The following is a 15,628-nucleotide window of genomic DNA, read 5'->3' as shown; positions in this document are numbered from 1 at the left end:
ATCGGACTAGACTACCCAACCCACCTGCCGCTTATGGAATCCATGCACCGAGTCAGAATCATACCAACCGCGCCGCCGCCCTCGTCTCCATCCTCGATTCGAGTCTTTCCGGATCGTTGCTTCCTTCCTTCCTCCCAAGGCCGTGTTTAGTTGGCGAAGCGAAAAATTTCACCATACTGAAACACTTTTATTTATTTGTAGTAATTATTATTCAATTATGGACTAACTATATTCAAAAGATTCGTCTCGTTGATTCCAACCAAACTATGTAATTAGTACTTTATGTATGTGTTTAAAGATTCGATAAATTTTTTGATGGAAGTAAACAAAGCCCAAATGTATAGTAATTGCCAACTCGGCAAGTCCCAAGAGGCAACAACAACGGTAACGCCATGCTTGTTTGTTGCAAAAAAAAGAAGAGATGGTTTTGATGGGTTCACTTGATTTGGTTTGTTGCAAGATAGAGAGTAGGTTTGTAAAGAAGAAAGAATACACTGTACTTACATACATCCCCAGCATACATACAACAGGAGCCCCTTCTCCGTTTCTACGAATTTGGTCACGAAATTCGGAGCAACTAGGAGCACGCAGATGCAGGATGCACGCAGATGCAACGTTTCTTGCGCATTCCTGTGATGACTGATGACTGACTGATTAAAAAGCAACATTTCTTGTCCGTCGAATGAATTGGTGGATCCTTGGTTTGGTTGGCTGACCCAATCACTAGCTAGTAGTGCTGGCTGGTATCGTCGGCGCGAGAGGAAGAGGAGAGCGCGGCGTCCCACGGCGTCATGTCCATGGGGTAGCTCCCGAGCACCCTGAGGAAGGATGTGAACTCCTGGATCTCCGCGAGCGCGTTCTGCGCGCGGACGTCGGCCATGGATGCCTGGAAGTCGATGTAGAACATGTACTCGAAGTGCTTGGCGGTGCCGACGTTGGCGTCGTCGACGAGGCGGATGGGACGGTGGCGGTGCGGTCGGCTCTCGATCTTGGTGAGTGAGATGTCGCGGAAGGCGAAGGCGGAGAGCACCTTGAAGAGGACGGAGGTGCCGTCGGTGTCGTGTGCGAAGACGATGCTGGTCTTGAAGGGCCTATCGGTGCGCGGGATGATGGGCTCCCTCGCCAGCATGACGAATCGGGTGACGTTGCCGGCGTCGTCCTGGATGCCGTCGGCGAGGACCTGGAGGCCGTAGAGCTCCGCGGCGCGCGCGGACGCGATGGCGGCGGTGTCCCTTAGCCCGCCCGCGGCGACGTGCTCGGCGGCGCCCGCGGTGTCGTCGAAGGCCTCGCGGGCGACGTTGAGTCCCATGGCGTTGAGCGTGAGCTCGCACTGCGCCAGCGCCTGCGGGTGGGAGATGACCCGGGTGAGCAGCTCCCTGCGCACCCCGGGGAGCGCGAGGAGGCAGTGGTGGACGGGGAGCTGGACCTCCCCGACGATGTGGAGGCGGTGGCGGAGGAGGAGGTCGTAGTTGCGGTGGATGCTGCCGCCGAGGGAGTTCTCGACGGGGAGCACGGCGCGGTCGGCGATCCAGAGCTCCACGGCCTGGAAGGCCACCTCGAACTGGTCGCAGGGGATGGCGTCGCAGCCCGGGTAGGCCTTGGCGGCGGCGGCCTCGCTGTAGGCGCCCGGGACGCCCTGGTACGCCACGCGGAGCTGCGACCCGTGCATGGGCGCCGGGGACAGGTCGCTGATGCTGAGCGGGCGGGGGAGGTTGGACACAGGCACCAGATCCAGCTCGGTGGGCGTCGGCGTCGCCTCCTCCAGGGCTGGCGCGGGCGCGGGCGCGGGCAGGGGCTTCTGGCCGTTCACCCGCGGCGCTGGCTGCCTGTTGTTGCTGCTGCTGCTGGCGTCGTGGCCGCCGCCGCCGCCCGTGCTGCTGTTGCTAGCGAGGATGGCGCAGGCGGTCTGCCAGTCGGCGCGGGCGAATGGGGCGGTGGCGCGGCACGCCTGCGACGCGAGGCGCGTGGATCTCCACCAGGCTGCCGGGCGCAGCTTGTGGCGCGGCGCGGCGGAGAAGGCGTCGAGCACGGCGGCGGCCTCCATGGAGGCGGGCGCGTGGATTGGATTGGCCGGTCGGGCTGTTCTGTTCCCCCCCGTGTTCCCGGGCGAAGAGCGGGGGTGGCTGCTTTTTTCTCCCGCTGCCTCTGGTCTGGTCCGGTGTGGTAGTGGTAGGTGGGGGAGGGGGTGTGGTGGGGGGTTGGTGGATCCGGCCGGCCGGCGGGGAGGGGAGAGCTGAGCTGACAGTCTCAGCTAGAGAGCAAATTGCGCGGCGCGGGGGGTGGTTTATACGGGGCAGCTGCCGTGTGTGGCCGTGCGTGGCTGACCCCTGGCCTTGTCTATCTAGTTTTTTCTCTTTCTCTGCCTGCCGGGCGACGCGACGGACGACGATGGATACGGGCGGTTGGTGGGGCAAACGGGCCGCAAAGCAAAACGGCCTAGCACGGATTGCTGTTGTTGGCACGGCGGTGGGGTGGTCAAGCACTCCTTCATCTCTACCATCGGCCCGGGCTGGCGCAGCCCTGTCCTGCACGGCTGCACCGCTTTTTCCTCGTCAAGGATCACACATCTGGACCCAATGCTCGGAGCATCTCAAGCATGCGCAGATATTTTCTTTCAAAGAACACGAGGTTTTACAGCTTCAAAAAAAAATATTGAGAAAACTAAAGAAGATCTGTCGTCTCTAAGAGTTTTCAAGAATCCACTTCTGAAATAAGAAGACAATTTTATTCAGAAATCGTATACTACTTTTAAATTATCATAACAACTTTTATATATTCTTTCTTTCTTGTAAATTTGCATTAGAAACTCTTCTCTACTCTTTATTCTTTTTCACACCCTTTCACCTTTATATTAACTGATCGATATGTATGGGAAAGAACATAGACGCAATATGGAGTCCATAGATTTGATTTTCTAGATACATGGTTTCTACTCCGCATTTAAATATATACTATGTCTAGATATATATCAAAAAGTTTGACTTTTTTATATACATAGTTTTTTCTACGCACTTAGATATATACTATGTATAAATACACAGTAAAAGTAATGTATTTAAAAAATCCACTCATATATGGTAATCTCTCCATTTCAAATTATATGACGACTTGATTTTCTAGATGCGTGTTTTTTATTATGCATTTAAATATATACTGTCTTGATACATAACAAAAATAATATCTAGAGAAACTAACGTATAATTTGAAATAGATAGAGTAGCGAACTCATGTATGGTTCGCTCATTGTTTTTCTTTTTATTTCACTTCTATGCATAAGCTAGGTGTAACCTTAGGCCAATCTCAATAAAAGTTTTAATATTAAATAAAGAGAATTATAAAAAAAAATCATAAGACAAACTCATCTATATTGTTTCAAACACGTAGGAATTAGGACATGAAATTCATTAAGATTGGCCCTATAATTAATCGGAAACAGCCAACCATTAGTCGCCGGTAGGCAGCTGTTGACGAGTCGCTCGTGCTCGTCATCTGGGCGCACGGGAGTCGGTCGGGAGCCCTGCGCGGCGCACATGCGTCCGATGCTCCAACGCTCTTTTCCCTTTTCTTCGAAACAGTGGCAAAACATCGCTAGCGCCTTGGAAGATCGCGGCGATTAGGACACCGAATGGGGCGGCCCGGTCTCAGCAACACTTTGAGGGCTTCCTCACCGGCATATTTCACAAAGGAAATAACGTGCCACCTCATCAGGAGAACTGATTCACTGATTCCAAACCTATACGGATCGACAACAACAAAAGCTTCCACGCTCATAGTCTACCAAGTACTAAATCAACATAAGTTCAAAAAAAAAGTACTACATCAACATTCACCAACCCTCGGCAAGGGCAAATAAATAAATAAGGGTTTGCTAGCCTAGGACCATCTGCTGCCCTTGCTTCTACCGTTCTCTTCAGTACACATAAGGCAGGATCCTCCAGGGCACGAGCTTGCAGTACTCTGCCCAGATCTCCCTGTACTTCTGCGAGCACCTCGCCTCGTCGCGCCTTTCCCTCCATATCAGTAGAATGAGCAGGTACGTGGGGTAGAAGTATGGGATCACGGAACTGCAAACGACGGACCAAGATTGTTCAGACAGGCATCCACTGCACAAGGGAACTGCCACAGAAAATGATCACTCACCTGACTCCACAGGGCAAGCTAAATGAAAGCGCTAGCAGTAGATCTCCTAGATAATTGCAGTGCCTTGCGATGCCCCTGTAATTGGAGGATCAAAAGCCTTGTAGTTTTACGTGCACAACACAAATCAACAAGCTTCATCTTTCTTTAAGGGACAGGGGAGTATTTAAAGCCTAAGGAGCTACTAAATGTTTTCAAGAAAAAAAAAAGTAAGATCGAATGAGCAACAACCAATACACCACAATCATAAATGACAAACTGCTATAACTCTGAATCTGCTGTAAGCACTACTTAGGTGTGGTATTTTACAACTACTGAAAAATCCTGTAATTATTCCGTAAACTGCGGACCAGCATTTGGTTATTCATTTTCAGCTTTTCAGGATTAGCTATTCCTCTGAAATGTCATCATCTAAAAAAAACCTTTGATGTATGACTCTAAGTTCTTTTCTACTTTATGAATTAGGCTACCATTCATCAATGATAGGAGGGTCAATAGCAAGCATCATACAATCTATAATGATTATGTGATCAACAGAGGGTCATTGGCATGCATGAGTCACATGATGCATGTATCCTTACTCCTTACCAGTAACCAGATGCGAGTAGCTTTCCCCCAACAACTTTGGGAGGTCTTCCCCATATAGGAGCTTTGGGGTCCTTCTTGAACACATGTTTTTGCTTGTTAGCTCCTCGGAACACTAGGTAGCTGAGTGCCACATGGTATTACGTGTGGCCAGTGAGGTTAGAATGCAAGAAACAGGTATATATCAAATTGCTATAGCTTTGAGGTTCTGGAGAAAAACCAAGAGTACCCGATAAGGAAGATGCATAAGTTAGCTAGACCAGCCAAAAGGGACAGCTCTACTTTGTTCCTCAAAAGCCACCAGCCCTGACAAACAAATCATACTTGTTCATTAGTTTAATTCTCAACCTACTGATTTAATGTAAGAGAAGCAATGATCTGGCATGCCACAAATCTGACAATTAGGAAACACAAAAATCAAATCAATGTTAGGGTAGGATAGTCTGCCTAAGGGTTTTTTTTTCAAAAGTAAGGTAATCAATAGCACCATGGGTCAACATTTGTAGGAATGAAGTATACCTGAATAGTGAAGGTGAAAGGGATGAAAACTAGATCACCAAACACCAGCATGAAACCCAGTCTTTCAGCAATAATGTCCCACCTGGAAGAGGTTGAATAGTATACTCATCATATTTAATCTTCCCACAGGAGATCTCAACATATTTGTTCAAGGATAGTAAGTTATTTGCCACTGAGAGCACGTGATATACTTACGTTGAGGTCATGAATTCTTCATGGATGAAGTAATCTATAATATACCACTGCATGAACAAGTATAATTAATTTAACAATTAATGGGCTGGAAGATGATCAATAAAGAAGATGGTCATGTACAATACCGCACAAAAAAATTGGTAGAGAATGACCGAAAGATTAGCTGAACCAGCTAAGTAGCTCTTTGCAAACAAAGAGAGGTTAATAAATAACCATGCCATCATTCCTGCCCTCACAAAAAAGAATCTGCAATGATTGAAACATAACTGTCACAAACATTTTATTCACGTCAGGTTATTTGTGGCGTGGGGAATAAATAATACAACACACAGTACCAGCAAGGCAATAATGGTCACTTGGTTGGACTGAAGCTGGATGCATATAGTTCATGGGTAATACTTAATTGCATCCATGTTAATTTTCAGTGCACACAATTGAGTGACCTAAGGTGAGAATAAAAGAGCACTCATGAAGCATGTCCAAGATCATTTGCATTTGTAAAGGTGGAAAATCAAAATAACGCCAAGTGTTATGGACTCTGTATCTTAATACACCAAATAAAATAGCTGCCATGGTGTGCAGATAAACTTGACTTTCAGAAGATCCCCTCAAGCTAGAATATATTTATTCATAGAACAGCAGATCTTCCTCATTTCCAGTCATCAGTTGCGAATAAACAATAACTAATCCAATCACCATAGACTACATGTACGAAATTATTATGAGCAAAGTATCAGGTATGGGTTGACTGCATTATGGACTCATGGATTTGTCAAAGGGTCAAACAGATCATAAATCATGATCTTACACCATTCAACTGTTAACAAATCTCTCTTGGCAACCCTGTCCTATTTCAAAATGTCAATCAGCAACACCCCATATGCTAGGCAAAAACACAGGAAAGAAATTGCTGACATACTTGAGGTCAATTCCCATAAAATGAGGATTAAGCTGCACTCCCAACCACCTATTCAACAAAGTCATCAGCACAAAAGTGTCATTGTTAACTAAAAGAGAATTGCAATAAAATACACAACCAGTTCCTACATTTGAATGAGACATATGAAATGAAATAATCTGTTTGCTTGATCTTTCAATAATAACAAGAATTTATAGGCAAGAAAACTTATGTGCCGAAAATAAGCCAGTCATAGTTTATATATCAGACACAATATAGAGTTTCCTAGAAGTACCAATCTTGTATGAAGCTCCCACTAACATGTGGTCTCAAAGAAGAACTTTTGTGGCGGGACTTGATGCCGGCGAAGTAGAGTGCGAAAGAGACCTGAAATCAAAGAGTGAGACATGAACAGCCAATCAAATAGCTTTCAATATAGACTATAATTTGTGGCAGAATGTAAATGAAAATTGCATGATGAAAATATGAATGATGCTGAGGAGACATTTGCAGGCATTTTGATCATGACCAAACTAGTGGAAACATTTCGTTCAGGTTTGTCCATTTTCTTGTGAATTTCATGCCAAACTAAGGATGGAGCATTAATTTGAGGAAACTTTTTGTCATAACAAATTGATTGACAGCAAACAGTTTGCATGCATGAGGCACACCCATGACTAAGGTCAAATTGAGAAAATTTAGGAGTACTTTAGGATGTAACACTCCTGAACAGACACTAAAGGACTCCTTGCCGCAGAGTTAGGACCAGGTTTATCAGTCAGACACATGCAGGGCACCCCTTTCATTTTCCACAATAGCATGGTGGCACACCAAATGTACATTAAGTAGTTAGAATATTCATAAGCAGGTCCAAGGCGGCACTTACAATGACACTAAAAATGAAGGTCACTGACAGAAGTTCGAGTCCCCTGTCAGCTACAACCTGCAAGCATTGGCAAACAATATGTTCTGGATCAACTCGTCATACCTAAGTCAATTCACAATGACAATAAGCCACAATAAAAATTCCACTATGCTCGCCCATCTGAAAAGGATTATGGTTCCGTCCTTGTTGAACTGGAGTATGATTAGTACTACAGCAGTTGAACAGAAGCACACACCCAGTACCCAAGGCACGAGGACTGAACACGGAGAGGCAGGAGCTCACCGTGGGAGACATCCACCCCATGTAGACACCCAACGCCGAGAGCCCCAGCAGCAGCAGGAGCGAGAGCAAACCTGCAGACCACAGGCGAATCAAGCGGCTGTGGGGAAGGAGATCGAACAGCTCAGCTGGCTGCCCACTGCCCAGAGGATTCTGGGATCAGCGGCAGCAGGAGGTACCGTTGCAACGGTAGTGGAGGCGGGAGGAGTCGGAGAGTATAGCTCCATCGACGAGCTTCCCCGGGAGGATGGCTCCGGCGGCGGCGAGATACCCGAGGTAGGCGACGAGTACCACCACCTACGCAGCAAAGAGCGAGCACACAAGTACACAGTGAGCGATCCATGTGCAGCAACCCGCAGCAGACCAGAGGAACAACGGTCGCGAGTGATGAGCGACGAGGCACCACCGCGCTCCCGGAGGGCACCAGCGCGGGGAGGACGGCGGCGGCGGCCTCCATTCTCCGTCACGGCGGGGATCTCGTGGTGGCCTGGTGGGCGCCTGCGGTTGCTGTGGCGTGGACTCGGGTCGTAGAACGGAACGGCGTAGTGGCTAACAAAGTTCTGGGCTCCTTACCATTCGGCCCAGACAAAATTTGAGCTACCATTCATGTTTTTTCTTTATTCCTCTCAAAAACAATTTCTTTATTATTTTATATATGGCGTGATTTGAGAGATCTGCCTTTATGACTTGGACTATGTTCATTTTTATATACAAATATCGTTAATTAACAAATGAGATGCTTTGCCAGCTGGAGTGTACAGAATTCGTGAACAAGACGAGAAAGGTGACAATGGTTCTGACTGACGCACGCCTGTAGTTTATGTTGTTGTTGTTGTCTTTGGAGGGAACCAAATAGATTCATACGCTTAGAAACACGAGCGCACATTTATTCTATGAAAGCATTTACGTACATCCTACCTCTTTGAACACCTTAAAAAAACTCAAGTTAGACCAGCAAATCTCGAAAGCTGGTATTACGTGATATAATATGGTTACTTCTAGATACAATTTAGGGGGGCTTGGAAGTGCTCCGCTTTATATTTTCAGCTCTGTTTTATATTTTTTAGCTAAATAATTTCAACTTCACGTAAAAATGGTGCAGTTGTAAAAGCATCTATACTCTATAAACTCTAGTTTTTTATAAAGCTGCTCTATAATACCCCTTACTTTTTGTTTCTTTTTAATTATTATTTTTGTTTTTTGAGAAATCAGATATACTCCCTCCGTCCTTAAATAATTGTGTATTTGGTTTATGTGATGTAAGTTTAACTAGATTTATAGTAAATACGTGCAATATTTTTATCTCCAAATAAATTTTATATAAATAAATTTAATGATCTATCTGATGATATTGATTTTATATCATAAATATCAATGTTATATATATAGTAGAAGTTGTTTATCGGGAAGCGAAAATGATAATTATTTAGGGATAGAGAGTACTCAACTTTGACTAAATATAATAAAAGAATATTAATATTTACAATACATGATTAATATGAATATTTTCTATAAATTTAACCAAACTTAAAAAAATTTGAACAACACAAATACCATAGCGACACTTAAAACAAATCTAATCAATCTACGTATCCTTATCCTTACCACCATAGTGCTACACCGGACTGTTTGGTGGTAGCGAATTTGTACACATCGGACAATCACTAAGGGAAATTTGCTGAGTGTCGCAAGCTTTGCCGAGAGCTAAAAATCGGGCACTCGGCAAAGCCTCTCTTTGCTGAGTGTTGCACTCGGCAAAGATTTGCACTGGGCAAAGAGTGGCTTTGCCGAGTGCTAGAAAGAGCCTGGCACTCGGCAAAGAGCTGCTCTCAGCAAAGGTATTCTTTGCCGAGTGCAACACTCGGTAAAGAAGGGCACCCAGCAAAATAAAAGTAACCTAACAGCCACCCGGCGTACGCTGTTAAAAAATATATATTTTACCTAGAGCCGGCATAAGCACTCAGCGAAGACGCTTGCTTTGCCGAGAGCCGGGATGTGGCACTCGGCAAAGAGGGCTCTTTGCCGAGTGCCGCTGCCTAGCACTCGGCGAAGAGCCCTCTTTACCGAGAGCCGCGGCCTAGCACTCGGCGAAGTTTTTTTTTGTTTTTTGTTTTTTTTTGCCCATATTTTTTGTGAGGCCTTACCACATTATTTAAAACTCTATGTTCAAATTTAGGACAATTTTGAGTTTTATAAATATATTTCTTTATTTTTTTTCCTCCTGTTGAATTTTTTGGAATATTTCAAATTTGAACTGTATGTTTATGGAATAATAAATTTGATCGTTATAAAAATAATATTCGTGATTTTTGGTTTATGTTGAGGTTGTATCAAGGACCTCACATGAAATGTCAAGCATCTTCTTGACCTAACATGACGAGGTATTTGCGAGGAAAATGTTAACAAAGTCCAAAAATCACGAAACTTGTTGATGCGTCATGTTATTGCATATAGAGGCTATGATAAAAAATTAAGAAGGTTTCGACTAAGTTGTGATGTCGGATGTCTAAAACTCATACATGATTACATGTGATCACACTCACCATATGCATGGTCATGTTTAGGTTTTAGGCATTCAACGTGACAACGTTCTCCAAATCGTCTCAATTTTTTATCATAGCTATTACATATGATAACATGAGACTTTGTCAAGTTTGATGTTTTACGGACTTCATTCACATTTTATATAATTTTAAAACATTTAGACCACAAGCCGATGGTCATGTTACATGAACAAGATGTTTAAAATTTTGGGCGCGTTCATAAATACGGCCTCAAAATACACTTAAAAATATGAATATCATTTTTTTAAAAAACTAAATTTCATTATTTCAAGCACCTTCAATTCAAATTAACCTTTTCGAGAATAATGTAAGGAAACAAAATAAATTAAAAAGTTTAGAAAGCAAACTCCAACAAGTTTTAATATTTGAAAATAGAGTTATAAATAATGAGGAGAAAAGACATTCATTTTTATAAGAATTACAAACAACTATTTTCTTTTTTTATAATTAGAAACATTTTTTCTGTTAATTAAGAAAATCATTTTCTTTGCCGAGTGGCCTGGACGGCACTCGGCGAAGAGCTAACCCTAGGCCCAACAAAACACCCACCCGGTGGCTTGTTTCTGTAAAAAAAAAATTCCTCGCACCCAGTGGACGCACTCGACGCCTCCAGCCGATCCCCGCCGCCGCCGCCACCTCCACCCAATCTCCGCCGCCGCGCCGCCCCAGGCCAGGCCGCAGCGCCCCCGTCCACGCCGCACGCCCAGGCCGCACGCTTCGGCCGCGCCCAGGCCGCACGCGCGCCCGGCTCCGGCCGCGCCCAGGCCGCACGCGCGCCCGCCTCCGGCCGCGCCCAGGCCGCGCGCGCCGCCCGCCCCCGGCTAGCCCGCACATCTCCTCTCCGACCCGCTTGCGCCGCACCTCGCCTCGCCTCGCGCAGTCGAAACACCGCCTCCGTCCCCGTCTCCGGCGAGATCACCTCTGGCGGCACGCGGATATGGTAAGAGGGACCAGAACTTCACCTGCCTTCCCTCGGGGAATAAGAAATTTTTAAATATGATTATTTGACTTATATATAGACAATTAAACTCAGGGAATAAGAAATACTAATTTGGATTCGTCTCTCTCTTTCTCGCTCGATCTGGTCCTGTAAATTCCATGATTTATGGGGAACTGATGTATAATCTACAAACTGACGATGATGATTTAATTTCCCCGTCAATTTTCTATGTGATTGTGATTGCAAGTAAGCGTGCCTGTATGTGGACATTGGCCATCGTGCCAGCTTTTTCTTCCAGGTTCTGGAAACCTCCCCGTACAGGATTGAGGCTTCCATAGCAGAGGCATTCATTCGTGAGGAGGTGTCAAACTTCACAACATCATACTATAGTGAGAACCTTCCTAGCGTGCATAATTCACCCCCTCGTTACAACGATGATGAAAATGAATCGACCCTCAGCCTATTCAAAGGGCAACGCGGGAGATCAAGCGGAGCGGCCAAAAAGTGCTTGACCAATGAAGAGTGGCGCAAGATCATGCTCTATGTGTTGATGAACCTTGATGAAGTCAACAAGTACCAGGGGTATGTTCGTAACGAACTTGTTACATACTCCGTAAATTTAGCCCATCCAACAACCTTGATGCTTCTCGGTGCAGGGAATTTTTTGATAGATACTGGCATCATTCAAGGCCACCTTCTGATCATGAACGAGAGACTCTTCTTCAACATGGTTCGCCTGATTTCATTACATGGTTCCAAAGAAAGGTACCTTCTGACCGACTATAAGGTCTCGTTAAGGCCACCTAGTTGTCTAATTTCATTTCTCTCCTGCTTGCGCTTGCAGTGCCAAAGTGATTTGTCTATAAGTTCCGAATTACGACAAGTGGGCAGAGGCTTTGACTATAAGGTCTTGTCATTTAGCGCTTATGATGTGAATGGATTTCGCTTTCACACAACAAGCTACGACAAGGGTCGACCCAATGCAAAGACCATGAATAACGGAGTATTTACTCCCGGAGTAGTTACGCCCGACGCTGAGCAGGAGGACTATTATGGCATAGTTGAAGAAATATATGAGCTCGAATACTATGGTGAAAAAGCACCTAAGCCAGTCATATTCAAATGCCAGTGGTTTAATCCTGCAGTGTCGAGAAAGTCCCCTAAACTTGGGATAGTCGAAACTAGACAGGATTCCTTCTATCCAGGAGATGACGTCTATATTGTGGCTCAACAAGCCAGGCAAGTTTATTATTGTCCATATGCTTGCAACAGTCTTCAGGGTTGGTATATTGTGCACAAGGTATCACCACATGGTAAATTACCTCGCCCAAACGATGATGATTACAACTTGAACCCACCCACGCATGACGAAGAGTTCTATCAACAAGACGAGGGGCTACCAGGGATGTTTGAGATCGACTTAACCAGTGAGATTGAAATGGAAGTAGACAAGGATGTCTAGGTTGTTGACGAGGAAGCTGCAGGTAAGGTGCGTGATCCGAGGGACTTGAAAATGCTTGACGGACTAGAACTAGGCAATGACAGCGATGAGGATGAGGCTGATGATGATTTGGAGGCTCTTGATAGTGACGAAGATACCTATCGCCTAGATAATCCCAATCATGAAGAATATTAGAAATACATGTAATACTATGTTATTTTGTAATTGCATTTTATTTTTTTCATCCCTTGCTAATTACTTCTCGTTTATCTGGTCTAATACTGATTTATTCTTTTTAATTGCAGGTGATGGGGGCCCACTAGGAGGAGTTGTCACTCGACTTACTCGAGACCGAGGGACACGCCACCGGCTGAGGAGACGGAGGCAGAGCCGTTAGAGAGGCAGAGGAGGCCAAGGGGCAGGCCCAGGCGAGAGCCGTCGACAGACCACGACCGCGGCTCCTCGCGCTCTTGTAGGGACGACATCGTCCCTCTGCCCACGGTGGGTGAGGAGGCGATTCCACAGATGTACGACGCTGTCGTTGCGCACACATCCGAGGGGGCGGTTCTGCACACGTCCGAGGGGGAGGTTCCGCACACGTCCGAGGAGGGGGCAGGGGGGTCGACTTCCTCTGTAGCCTCGAAACCCTACTTGCGAGGTCCCAGCCAGCTCCCAAAGCGACCTATTCCTGTTGAGCGTCGCCCACTGATTGCACCCGAGGGGGATAAGTAAGTAACTTGATATATTCTTCATTTAATATTTGAAAAATAATAATAAGAGCTAATAATGACTAGTGTGAACCACTTGTGCAGGAACTGGATGCTTGTGGAGGAGGGGGTCCCAGCTCGCAATGTCAATGGGATCCTAGGACTTTTGTGCAGGGAACATTTCCCTGGCCTGGTGTGGCCATCAGAGGATGGGGACCTAGAGGTACCCTCGTTCGACTAGTACGCCCTCGTCGCCGATGATGTTCATAGAAACTTGGCGGATTGGGTGATTATGGAGTTGTGGGTAAGCCTTTTTCTTGCAATACGGCCCTCAATTATTTGCATTCATTTCACATTCTTGAAATAAAATAATGGAAACCTTGTGTCTTTGTGCAGGACTTCTTCAGATGCCAGCCAGGATAGGAGGAAAGGGCGTATCAGGTGGCTTACGCTTCCTGTAAAAGGCGTGTCACAGACTTGTATTACGAGGCCCGCGTCCAGGCACACGTTGACTACAACGCCAAGTTCTGCAACAGAAGAATCAACAAAACACAGGCAAGAAGAGAGACAGAGATACTGACAAGGGAGCAGTACCTAAAGGTAAATAGAAAACCTCCTATTGATTTCTTTTGCAATTAACTATGCCTAATTTGATCTTCTGATGTCTTGTAGTTGATTCCAAGGTGGTGTGCCATCCACCGCGATTGCTGGGCTGCTATAGTGGACAAATGGTTGGACACGGAATGGCAGAAGATGCACCAAGAGAAGAGCGACCATTGTATGATGATGCCAGGTGTACCTCACCATCAGGGCAGCGCCAGCCTCAGTAAATACGCAAAGACATATGTAAGTCTCCACTAGTTCTTTAATCTAACCACGCTCAATTCTACCTCTCTTCTAACCACATGTTGTTTCTCTCGCAGGCGGAGACGCATGGTGGCCAACTCACGGCGTATGCTCTTGCCCACATGGGTCCGGCAAAGTCCAACATCGAGTACAACCCGGATGCGGGCCCAGAGGCGTACACGAACTCCAGCGTCCACACCCGCCTCACTTCGTACACGGAGGCAGCAAGGTCAGTCCACGGGCCGGACTACGATCCTAGGACCGAGGAGCGCCTTGATCTTGAGCTTGTGATGAGGGTGGGAGAAGGTAAGAAGCATGTGCGGTTCTGGATAGGCGACGGCGTCCTCAACACGACCTCTACTCTTCCTCTCAACCGCCTTCGAGCAGCGAGCACGAGCTCTAGCGTGCCCATAAGCAAACGACCAACAACTGTTGCGACACTCCAAGTAAGTATTCTAGTTTCATTCGTCGTTCTTTAGCTTTTATATTCTTTAGCTTTGCATTATTCAAACCTTGAGATCAAATTGTTGTAGGCTGAGCTGCAGCAACTTCGGGCCCAGCAGGAGGCTGAGCTGGCTGTGCGAGGTGCTGAGCGTCAGAGAATACAAGCTTTGGAGGCCCAGCAAGAAGGTTTGCTCAAGTGGGTGCAACAAATTGGGCAGCAGCAAGGTTGGCAGATCCCAGAAAACCTACTCGCACCACCACGACTAACACATCATGTAGATTCTACTACGGTGAGTACGAATACAAATATGTTACTTTCTATGCTCATGCTTAGTGTCAAACTTAGTGATGGCGGATTTGTTGATGTGTGGGCCTTCGTGCTGGATTTGTTCATATGTCGGGCTACGTGCTGGAAATGTGTTTGTCAGCCTTCGTGCCGACGTTTTTGTTGCAGGTTTTGGGAACCTCCCCGTGCAGGGAAGGTGCTACTGAAATTTTTAACTTTTGTTTGAACTATTTACATTTTTTTCTTCTCACTCACATGCAATCTATTCTCTTTTGTGCAGCATCAATCGGCAGCAGCGTCAAACCATTGCGGAGAGTCGCCGGCATCGCAAGTCGGCCCGTCCCATCCCTCACATTCGCCGTGAGCTGCTTGCGGATTCTTTTTTATGTATTGAACTTGTGAACTTGTAGACTATGAGTTGTGGTTTGTTTGCTGTTGAACTAGTGAACTTGTTGAACTATTGAACTTGTGGATTATGGACTGTGAGCCGCTTGTGATTATTTGATGTTGAATCGTGGTTTCTGGTATGTATATATATGTATTGTTGTCTAGATGGGGTAAAACAAAAAAAAAGAATTTTCAGAGGTGGCTTTGCCGAGTGCAATGGTCATGGCTCTCGGCAAAGAAAACCGAGAGCCATGACCATTGCGCTCGGCAAAGAAAATACTGAAAAATATTAAAACAAGTCTTTGCCGAGTGTTGCACTCGGCAAAGAGAGTTTTTAATTTTAAAAAATAAAAATCTTTGCCGAGTGTTGCACTCGGCAAAGAAAACACGGCGTGACCTGCCTGATAGACGGCGTTAAATCTTTACCTAGCGTCATCATGGTACTCGGTAACTTCTTTGCCGAGAGTACGCATTTTGGCACTCGGTAAAGCCGACTTTATCGTTAACATCTTCG

General features: G+C 45.9%; 2 protein-coding genes across 2 annotated transcripts; both read right to left on the bottom strand.

The window, feature by feature from the left end:
• LOC8059783 (arogenate dehydratase/prephenate dehydratase 6, chloroplastic) lies at window positions 397-2,242 on the bottom strand. Its single transcript, XM_002459782.2, has one exon. It carries the CDS (start codon window positions 2,042-2,044, stop codon window positions 728-730), a length of 1,317 nt encoding a protein of 438 aa, XP_002459827.1. The 5' UTR covers window positions 2,045-2,242; the 3' UTR covers window positions 397-727.
• Window positions 3,690-8,062, bottom strand: LOC8059782 (delta(14)-sterol reductase). The gene is made up of 13 exons (XM_002459781.2): window positions 7,906-8,062; window positions 7,679-7,796; window positions 7,503-7,573; window positions 7,221-7,277; window positions 6,630-6,721; window positions 6,356-6,403; window positions 5,562-5,682; window positions 5,437-5,483; window positions 5,242-5,323; window positions 4,952-5,028; window positions 4,726-4,845; window positions 4,141-4,215; window positions 3,690-4,064 (listed from the first exon to the last, which is right to left on the bottom strand). The coding sequence occupies exons 1-13, from the start codon at window positions 7,954-7,956 to the stop codon at window positions 3,911-3,913; spliced, it is 1,113 nt and encodes a 370-aa protein (XP_002459826.1). The 5' UTR covers window positions 7,957-8,062; the 3' UTR covers window positions 3,690-3,910.

The sequence above is a fragment of the Sorghum bicolor genome, chromosome 2 (genome assembly GCF_000003195.3).
Source record: "Sorghum bicolor cultivar BTx623 chromosome 2, Sorghum_bicolor_NCBIv3, whole genome shotgun sequence".
NCBI lineage: Eukaryota > Viridiplantae > Streptophyta > Magnoliopsida > Poales > Poaceae > Sorghum > Sorghum bicolor.
This window is presented reverse-complemented; position numbering and strand designations above follow the sequence as displayed.

Excerpts from the sequence above, each read along its gene's own strand:
- LOC8059782 (XM_002459781.2), bottom strand. The coding sequence starts at position 7,956 with ATGGAGGCCGCCGCCGCCGTCCTCCCCGCGCTGGTGCCCTCCGGGAGC. Across the intron at positions 5,484-5,561 it reads TCTACCAATTTTTTTGTGCG|TGGTATATTATAGATTACTT; the intron begins GTATTGTACATG and ends TTGTTCATGCAG. Across the intron at positions 4,216-4,725 it reads CTACTCGCATCTGGTTACTG|GGGCATCGCAAGGCACTGCA; the intron begins GTAAGGAGTAAG and ends CTCCAATTACAG.
- LOC8059783 (XM_002459782.2), bottom strand. The coding sequence starts at position 2,044 with ATGGAGGCCGCCGCCGTGCTCGACGCCTTCTCCGCCGCGCCGCGCCAC.